Genomic DNA, 10,425 nt, shown 5'->3' on the forward strand with positions numbered 1-10,425 from the left:
CCACTCAGAGAGTGTAGTGGGTGCTTTTACGTGTCACCACCTTTGGAAACATGGGTGTTTCATTCATCATGCTTTAACAAACTTTGTTGAGGGACATTTGAATGGAATGGGCTATTAAACCTCAAGAAAGTTCTACTTGGGCCCCATCTGCAAAGTCATCTGCTGTTTGTCTTGATAAGAGGTCACCATTTTGTGCACATATAATTGTGATGCATGTACCTGGTGTACTCTTACCAGAGGGTTAGTGATGATGGGTATATTGGGCTTCATATATGTCTAGTCCAGTGTCACTTTAATAGCGCGTGCTGCTCTCTCACATAATAATAATAATAATGATGATAATAATGATAATAATAATAATAATAATAATAAAAATACGAAATCAGAATGATGACAATACTCAGAAATGTATATGTGATTTTTAATTTGTTGATAAAAATATTATATGAGTGTTGTTGTTGTCAGTGTACATTTGATAAAACTCAAAATTTATGATTACATTAAACTGTGATTAACATAGTATAAGAGGACAAAGGTAGCTTATAGACAAATGGTCAGATGGAAAAGCTGTTAAACCATTATTGATAATAAGATGTTGGTACACCACTTCAAACACAGATCAAGAAGCTGAGTAGAGAGAATGAGTTGTTACCAAAACAGAACCGGTCACTTTTTGAGTAACAAAAATACAATCTGTGAAATCATTGTACAAGAAATGGATAGACATTGTCATACACATAGAAATTATTGTATGTTTTGTTTGTTTGCTGCACATGTAACGTTCAAATGACAATGTTTTTATTGTTATACATTTGGGTGCAGAATACCATGGTGAAGTTGATATATAACAGTAGCTTTTCACAGCCAGCAACTGGATAAAAGAAACCTCTCACCCAATATATTATATGTTTGTGTATGTATACATACATACATGTGAGTGTGTGTGTGTGTGTGTGTTCAGCTCAGCAAGAGATCTGGCAGAAAATCAGGTTATTGTGGGACGGTTTACATCATATACTTTACTTATCCTAAATTGTCATTTACATAACTCAAATATTGAAATATGCCTTGTGGTTTAATTACCTTAAAGAGAGGATTGTCTGTGTGATGGCCATAACATAACTGAGTGAAAATGTACTTCCACTGGAGATGTTAGAAAGATGACATTATGAAATTAAACTGGTTCCAGCTAAATATGACATTTGAAATGTGTTGAGAGTATTTGTTTGAAATGTATTCTCCTAGCATATACTGCACCTAGATACCAGCTATGTGTGTATTGTATATACATACATATGCATATGTCTCAATATAAAAATGAGAGGTCTGCATTAAGAGTTAAAAATCTATTATGAAAGCAATGACCAAAAAAAGGATAAAAGACAATATGGGAAGGACAAGTTTTAATATTGTATTGATTAAACACTTCAAGAAGGGAAAGAGACTGTTTTGAATGCTAGTCCTTCATGAGGAGAAAAAAAAGGATAAATAAAGGAGAATGAATGAGGAAAAAAAATGGGAGAGATGGGGTGTCCCTTCTAAACATCACCTCCCTTAGAACTGCATGACTGCCTGGCCCCTAACATGCTCACCAATTTTTTGCCAACCACTTCTTATTCACATTTTATTTTTCTTCTGATGAAAGACTAGCATCCAAAACATCAAAACTCTTTCTCTTCCTCTTAAGTGTTAAAACCAACACACATTTTAAAAGCTTATCCCTCCTGTGTTGTAGTCTTTTTGTGCTTATTGCTTTCATAATCTATCTATCTATATATTATTAGTCACTTTGCTCTTTTGAGAAAATTAAACATAGAGGTTGTTTGTGACATATCAACTATAGGTAACTTAATTATGGCTAAAATAGATATCTTTATGTTTCCTCAGTATTTGTAAAGCTTAAAGAATTAAGGTTTCACAAAATACTAGAAAAAGGAGAAAAAAAGGGTACTTCAGATTGAATGAGCCCTTCCTAACAAATGTATGCAAAACCTATATTGAAGATCTTTTTACATCATGTTTTAGCAATTGAACTACCAACTTGTCTGCTCCTAAAACGAGAAAATAAATGTAAATCCAAAACCACTTGTGTAATTAAAAATATTTGATAATCTAACAAATCTAAGACTGATAGAAAAAAATTGTACAAGTAAAAATCAATATAAAGCTCTACCATTTTTTGGGGTTCATTTAAAAAAGGAAGTTTCTGAGGATAGAAAAACTATAAACAACACCTAACTAAAGCAGTTACTGGAAAAATAACAAAAAAACATAAAAAATAGAATGAAGGTGTGTTTAATTTAGGCTTGAGAAAATAGTTCCATAGAGGTAGTGGAGGGGATGGGGGCGGAAAGTATTGTCTACAAAAGTACTATAATACAAAGTGCAGCCTTTAAGGTATTAAGAAATCACATGTGCTTGATTCAGTCCGCAGGGCAGCAAGTTGGAGCCTGAGAAATTAAATAGCAGCATACATGAGGTGTGTGTGTGTCTGTGTGTGTGTGTGTATAGTAAGGTGGGATAGAGAGAGCTGAAACTAAAGTTATTAGAGATGTTTGTAATGTTATGTGAACAGCAGCAACAGCAGCTCAGCTGGTTACACTGATGAGATCAATGTGAGAAATAAAGAGGGAGAAAGAGGTTAAAAAAAATCATTAACATTATAGTATTTATTACTCTATTCTGATAATAGTTGTTGTTTCTATTTGTTTTTTTTTTTTGTTTTTAAATAGTGGACAAAATGAGCACAAAGTAATTTCTAAAATAAATGTGGAGTGGGTGGAGAAAACGGCTAAGAAAAGCCATAAGGTCTAATGGTGTAACTCAAGAGAATTTAAATATCTGAAATAGAGAGGAAGCAAATAGATCTTTCGGATGTTTTTTTGTTTTGCTTTTTTTTTTTTTTCTGTCTTTGATGACTGGAATACATGCATCACAGCACCAGCCATAGAGACAAGAGAAGAAATCAGTTAAAACAATTTCATCTTTAAAAGTCTTGTCCAGTTTTTTTTTTTTAAAGAGTTTTTTTTTTTGTTCTTTTGTTTTGGTTAACTGATGAAAAGAAAAAAAAAAAGGCAGAAATTTATGTAACAGGGATATTATGAATTGACAGCCTGAAGAATTCATTAATTATACTATAAGACTCTCCCTCATAGTGTAGATTGAATACCTGACTAAATGACAATGGTTTGTCATCATCAGCCTGGAAAGAAAAAGAGAGAAACAAAATGTTTAAATATACACACAAACAGTTCAGACAATAAAGTTTGGTAGATGTGAATTTAATTAGAGACATAGACAAAAAATGAGATTTGTAAAAACCAGAAACAATACATAGTGTGGCTGCATAATGTTAGCCATTTATAAAGTTATACTCACTGTTGTTCCAGTATGTAAAAAAAAACCAGCTTACAGTTGTGTTTTTTACACACACGTTAAACGACGATGATGATGATGACATAGACAATGTCATGTACATACATACACAAATTTTATTTGTTTCAGTCATTTGACTGTGGCCATGCTGGAGCACCGCCTTTAGTCGAAGAAATCGACCCCAGGACTTTTTCTTTGTAAGCCTATTACTTATTCTATCGGTCTTTTTTGCCGAACCACTAATGTTATGGGGAAAACACAGACACACACACACACATATATATATATATACACACACATACACGACAGGCTTCTTTCAGTTTCCACCTACCAAATACACTTTCCCAAGGTGCCATGCAGTGGGGCTGAACCCAGAACCACGTCGTTGATAAGTAAGCTACTTACCAAATAGCCACTCCTGATGTACATAATGAGTATATGCTGAGCCTGAGAAGACACAGCAAAGCTAAGTAGATTCATGTCTTTCATGCCTCCCACTCACAAAAGCCTGTCAAAACACCAACCTGTCTTCTTGAAGTGGTTGGCATTGGGAAGGGTATCCAGCTGTAGAAACATTGCCAGATCAGACTGGAGCCTGTTGCAGCCTCCTGGCTTTCCAGACCCCGGTTGAACCATCCAACCCATGCTAGCATGGAAAACGGACGTCAAACGATGACGACGATGATGGGCCATATACAGCATTTATACATAAGACAAATGTCTGATAAACTAAGGAACAAAACCAGAGATATAAACCATTAGACACAGAATTCGATCTGAATAGTTATTCACTGTTAGTGAGATAGAATGGCAGTAGGAGGATGCCAAAAGACAAATTGAGTGAGAGTAGAAGAATTATGTTATACTAGACTGGAGTAGTAAAAAAAGAGGGGAGGGGCAATGAGAAAATTAAAACGAGAGTGGGTTGGATAAAGAGGTGTAAACAAAGAGTGGCAGCTAAAAAGTGCTAGAAAATGCAGCTGTTGAGAAATTTTTGAGTCAAACAAGAGTTATCCCCCTTGTCAGTACATGTGTATATTTTTTAATGAACTTGGATAATTAAGGAAGTCGTTAAGACTGCTAATTGATAAAATACTTTATGGTATTATATCAGCACTTTGAGTTCTGAGTTCAAATCATACCGAAGTCAACTTTACCTTCTATCCTTCTGGGGTCGATAAATAAAGTCCCATCTATGATTGCGGACTTGCACAAATGTGGAGGAGCGGCAGTGTGGTTAAGAAGCTAGCATTCCAACAACATTGGTTCAGATTCAATTCCATGGCTTGGGCATGATCAATGCATTGTGAAAGAATCTGGCAGATGGAAACTGTATGAAGCCTGTCATATATTTATCTGTATGTGTGAGTGTGAATGTTTACAACACTGTATCCCAACCTTTTTTGCTGAGGCACCCTTGCCAAGCCTTTCAGAAATTCATGGCACCCAATCTAATAGTTGTTGTTTGATTCAACATCAATATTACAAAACTTTGTCCCTAGATAATAACATCTGTGTAAGAAAACTATGTCCCTGGAATTGATAATAAAAAAATTTCTTTATTTCACCAACGTTGATATAATAAACATAAAATAGACGACAATACAAAAATATAAGATGACAATAATATTTATCGATAAAATAAGTATCAAAATGTATTTTTGACTCTAAATGCTTAATCACAATACAGCATATGTATGTATATTTTGAGGCACACTGGTTGGGAAACTGTGGTTCACAGTATATATTTCATATGGAAAAACGCTGGGTTATGAAAACAGTGAGCTTTGTTGTCATAGTAACAGAGAAACGGAATGGATGGTTAAGGCTGTAACTACCAGATCAGAGATGACCTGGGGTTAAACAACTATACTCAATTATATGAGAGAGCCTCTAAAAAGCTAGACACTATTGTCTAACCAGTTTCTAATCTAAAGAATGACCAAACATATCCACTAATTACAAATACATGTAAAAATATACACAACACAAACAAATTAAGACCATATTGTAAAACCATCACCATTTAATGTCCACTTTTCCATGCTTGCATGAGTCAGACAATTTGTTAAAGTAGATTTTCTATGGCCGGATGCCTTTCCTGTCACCAAACTTCACCTGTTTCCAAGCAAGGTAATATTTTCTCATGACCAGACACGTTTTTCATGGGAAATGAGAAGCACTGCTTATATGATGGTGATGCTCATTTACAACAATGTCAAGTAAAGGACGCAAACACACACAACAGGCTTCTTTCAGTTTCTATCCAACAAATCGAGCAAGGTTTTGGTTGGCACAGAGCTACAGAAGATACTTGCTTAAGGTGGTAGGCAGTGAGACGGATTCCAAAACCACATGATTGGGAAGCAAGCTTATCCACACAGCCACACCTGCATTTGTCTTTGTATGTGTGTGTGTTTTGCTGTTGTTTAACAAGAGCTTGGCCTTGTTTCAACCAATCTACAATCAAAGTCATTCAGGATGTGATCATCTTGTTTTTGTTTTTATCAATCATAATCTATCTTGGACTGCATTATCCAATGTACGTTTCCTTTATTTATAAAGGCAGGGTGTAATATGAGGTAGATCTGACTGCTGTTTAGCAGATCAAACAGCTATGTCAAGATTCCCTTGTTAACTCGACATAAGCTTGTCCAGAGGAAGTGAGCCACAATCTACAACATTTAGAAGTGTTCACTACATCTTGATGTCCAATGAAGAGGGGCAATAATTATATACACACCTGACGTACATGTTTATGTGAACAATATATAAACAAAAAGAGTAACCCACATATAATAACTTACTTGCAGCTGGCCAGTGATCAAGATTAAAATTCCACCAGTGGTAGTAGGAAGAGCATCCAACTTTGTGACAACGTGCTTGATTGTTTTAAATGGCAACGACTGAAAAATCAAAATAATGCATTGGTTTAATTACGAAGCATACAAAACCAGAAAAAAAAAATTATAATTTGTTGACATTTTCATTTATGTTAATTAGCTTATCATCATCCAAGACAAGAAATGGATCAAAATTAATATTAATATTTGAAATATAATTAACCCTTTTGTTATTATATTTCTGTTGAAATACAGAGCCTTAGTTTCAATTAATTTTTAAAATAATGAAAAACTTAGTAAAACAATTTTGTCATGATTAAGCTGGTACTTAGACTATCACATTTAACCCTCTGGCATTCAGATTACTCTGTCTAATGTAATGCTTATTTATTCACCTTGTTTTCAATTAATCATACATTATCTTGTCACTTTGAGATTCTGCTGATTTTTAGAATGATATATTGTAGGTTTGGTGTGAGATGCCATATCCAGACAGTTTGAACATAAAATAGGTAGAATATTTGGGCTGGATAAGGTTAGTTTAAATGCTAAAGGGTTAAAACAGGACGTTTGTATCACAGAACTGGGGCAATCTCAGGCAGGTTTGTATCAAATAGGTTAATGGTGTATTTTATGAATTTTAGTTTCTTCAGGGTGAAGTGAATGGGTTGTTTTTTTTTTAATATTTACATTTTATGAAACCAAGAAAATTACAAATATCATAATAGTTATCACCATCATCATTTAACGTCCGTTTTTCATGCTGGCATGGGTTGGACAATTTGATGAGCTGGCAAGCCAGAGAACCATACAAAGTTCCCATTATCTCTTTTGGCATGGTTTCTATGGCTGGATGCCCTTCCAAATGCTAACCACTTCAGAGAGTGTAGTGGGTCCTTTTTATGCAGCCACCTGTGTAACATACATAATTTATTTGCACCATTGAAAGATATGATGCTGTGGGTCATGTCAGAGACAAAATGTATTCAAAGACATGTTGTGTTAGAAACCCAATATATATTGTGTTTCTAACAGAACATTTCATAATCATAATCATTTAATGTCTGTTTTCCATGATGGAATGAGTTGGACAGTTTGACAGGAGCTAGAAAACCAGAAAACTGCACAAGGCTTCAATTGTTTCTTTTTGCATGGTTTTTATAGCTGCTGGCTCTTCCTAACACCAACCAATTTACAGTGAGTACTGGGTGCTTTTTATGTGGCACCAGCACAGGTTCTTTTCTATATGGTTCCAGCACAGATCCTTTTTATGTGGTGTCTGCTTGGGTGCCTTCTCATGTGGTGCCAGCACTCGCAGGGTTGCCAAGTAGCTTGCACGACAAGGACCTCTCAGCTGAGAGCCATGTGCTAGGCAAGAGGTTGGAGTATGATGGAAAGACAGTTGTTTTACTACAGAGGAGATACTTGGTTATCTCAGTCGGACAAGGAAGCAGAGGGCGGCAGGAAAGATAGTGGAAGAGAGAGGGTCTACCCACAAGGAACAATGGGGAGGTGGAGGCGTACAAGTAGTACAGAGGGGATAGAGATATTCCGTAAGAGAGTGAGGGGAGATATTTAGAGATAGTAAGTGATGGTAAGTGGAACTGGAGGAGCCTGCAGTAGGTAGTGGGTGTGCTGGGGAAATGGGTTATGGGTGAGTCTTGCCAAAGACAGAGCTATGTGCATGTGTGTGTGTGTGTGGGGGGGGGTATGGTTGTAAAGGATGTAATTGTATGTATGGATGGCCATAATTTTACTTTTCTTCTCAGACAAAAGTCACAGCACTGTGCCTTTCAGTGGGGTATATCTGTTAAGTGTAATACAAATATATGTAGTTTGATTTAATATTGTTTCAACTGCCTACACAGAGTTCACTATTGTGCAACAGATGAGGCAAGTGTCTTCTACTGTATCCTTGGGTTGACCAAAGCCTTGTGATGTGAAAACAGCCAGATGGAAACTGAGTGGGAATATGTCAGGGGACCATTCCTACTTTTGAGATGGTAGACTTATGGTGCCTTTAGTTGCAATCATTCAGGACAAGTCTCCAGTGTAAAGATAAAAGAGGTTTTCACTTGGGTTAGGAATAATCCTTCTTCCTTTCATCATCATCTAACGTCTGCTTTGTAAACTGGCAGGAGTTAGATAGCTTGATAGGACCTGGTAAGCCAGAGAACTGCATCAGGCTCCATTTTTCTGTTTCAAAATGGGTTTCTATGGCTGCGTGCCCTTCCTAACACCAACCAATGTACTGGGTGCTTTTTGTGTAGCACTAGCATCAGTGATTTATATGTGGCACAAGCAGGAATAAAAATATTCTTGTGATTATAACAAATAAAAAAACAACAACAAAGGCAAGCAAGACAAAGTGTTATATAATATTGAAAACTCTCACTGTTATTTTTTTCATTATGTTATCTTGTCCTTGAATACTTTCACCTTCAAATATAAGCATGGCTTGTGCCTGAAAAAAAAAAAGGGGTCTTGGAGTCAACACATTTTCATAAGACAAACACAAACAGTTAAAGAAAACAATAACATTATCACAACTACAGCAATTCCCTCAGGGGTCACCTCCGTTTCATAAGGTTTTAGCTGAATTGGTAGAGTTATTGGGCTATTGGGTAGAATGCTTGGTGATATTGGTTTTGACTCTTTGTGCTCCTAGTTCAAATCCCACTGTGGTCAAATTTGTCTTCCATCCTTTAGTTTTACTCTTTACTCTTTTACTGGCTTCAGTCATTTGACTGCGGCCATGCTGAAGCACCACCTTTAGTAAACAAATCAACCCCAGGGCTTATTTTTTAAAGTCTAGTACTTATTCAATTGGTCCCTATTGCTGAACCGCTATGTTACAGTGACATAAACATACCAACATTGGTTGTCAAGTGATGGTGGGGGGTGGGAAACTAAACACACGCGCACACACACATATATATATATATACACACACACAATGGGCCTCCTTCAGTTTCCATTTACCAAATCCACTCACAAGGCTTTGGTTGGCCCAAGGCTAAAGTAGAAGACACTTGCTGAAGTTGCTATGCAGTGGGACTGAACCCAGAACCATGTGGTTGGGAAGCACTCTTGCGCCTATTTGATAAAAAGATTCCAAACTAAGGTAGAGAAGTGGAAAAACTGTTGGAGGACTAGGCAAAATTCTTTGTGGCATCCTGTCCAACTCATTATGTTCTGGAAACCAAACCCATCATGATACTGATGGCAAGGGATCAGCCAAAACTGACGTCCTTCCTGTCTGATAAACATTGGCACCATGGAGAGAGGCAATTTGATTGCAAGGCCAACTACCAATTTTTCTTTAAAATTCTTGCTCTGGTCTGCACATAAATGTGAAGAAACAAGATCAATCTTCATATGTGGAAGCCTCTCATAATGTTTTATTGAAAGTATTCGTGCCGGTGGCACGTAAAAAGCACCCACTACACTCAGAGTGGTCAGTGTTAGGAAGGGCATCCAGCTGTAAAACACTGCCAGATCAGACTGGAGCCTGGTGCAGCCTCCTGGCTTCCCAGACCCCAGTTGAACCATCCAACCCATGCTAGCATGCAAAACGGACGTTAAACGATGATGATGATGATGATGATGATGATTGTGCTAAAATTTTGCTTCGAGACATCACTAGCACTAGACAATGACAAACCAGACAACTGAATTCATAATCATTTAACATCTGCTTTCCATGCTGACATGAGTAGGGATCTGGCAAGTAGCAGGGCTGCATCAAGTTCCAATGTCATCTTTGGAATGATTTCTAAGGCTAGATGCCCTTCCTAAAAAAACCCAGAAAATTTATAACTGTAATGCTGCTGAAACTAGACCAACGATCTTGCTTCAGACCAGATGCAATAGAACCATATCAGTGAGCAGGTTGCAGTTAGTGCGATGAAAATTTTGACAATGAATAATGTTTAAGTGAAAAAGCTGAACATTAGAAGCATCAGTTGTGGCGTGCAAGAGAGACGATTGCGCTGGTATGGACATGTGGTGAGAATGGAGGAGGATAGCTGCGTGAAAAAGTGCCACACCCTAACAGTTGAGGGAACCCGTGGAAGAGGTAGGCCCAGGAAGACCTGGGCTGAGGTGGTGAGGCAAGACCTTCGTACATTGGGCCTCACCGAGGCGATGACTACGGACCGAGACCTTTGGAAATGGGCTGTGCGTGAGAAGACCCGGCAAGCCAAGT

General features: G+C 37.1%; 1 protein-coding gene across 1 annotated transcript in view; it reads right to left on the reverse strand.

Annotated features, from left to right (window-relative positions):
• Positions 1 to 407: 407 nt before the first annotated feature.
• The window catches only part of LOC106871618 (uncharacterized), a 19,711-nt gene continuing 9,693 nt past the window's right edge, over positions 408 to 10,425 (reverse strand). Inside the window, exons 2-4 of the mRNA XM_014918186.2 lie at positions 8,614 to 8,682; positions 6,183 to 6,281; positions 408 to 3,202 (exon numbers count right to left, since the gene is read on the reverse strand). Of these exons, the coding sequence (XP_014773672.1) occupies positions 3,083 to 3,202; positions 6,183 to 6,281; positions 8,614 to 8,682 (288 nt within the window). The 3' untranslated portion in view covers positions 408 to 3,082. The remainder of the gene's footprint in view (positions 3,203 to 6,182; positions 6,282 to 8,613; positions 8,683 to 10,425) is intronic.

Source organism: Octopus bimaculoides, chromosome 1 (genome assembly GCF_001194135.2).
Source record: "Octopus bimaculoides isolate UCB-OBI-ISO-001 chromosome 1, ASM119413v2, whole genome shotgun sequence".
Lineage (NCBI taxonomy): Eukaryota > Metazoa > Mollusca > Cephalopoda > Octopoda > Octopodidae > Octopus > Octopus bimaculoides.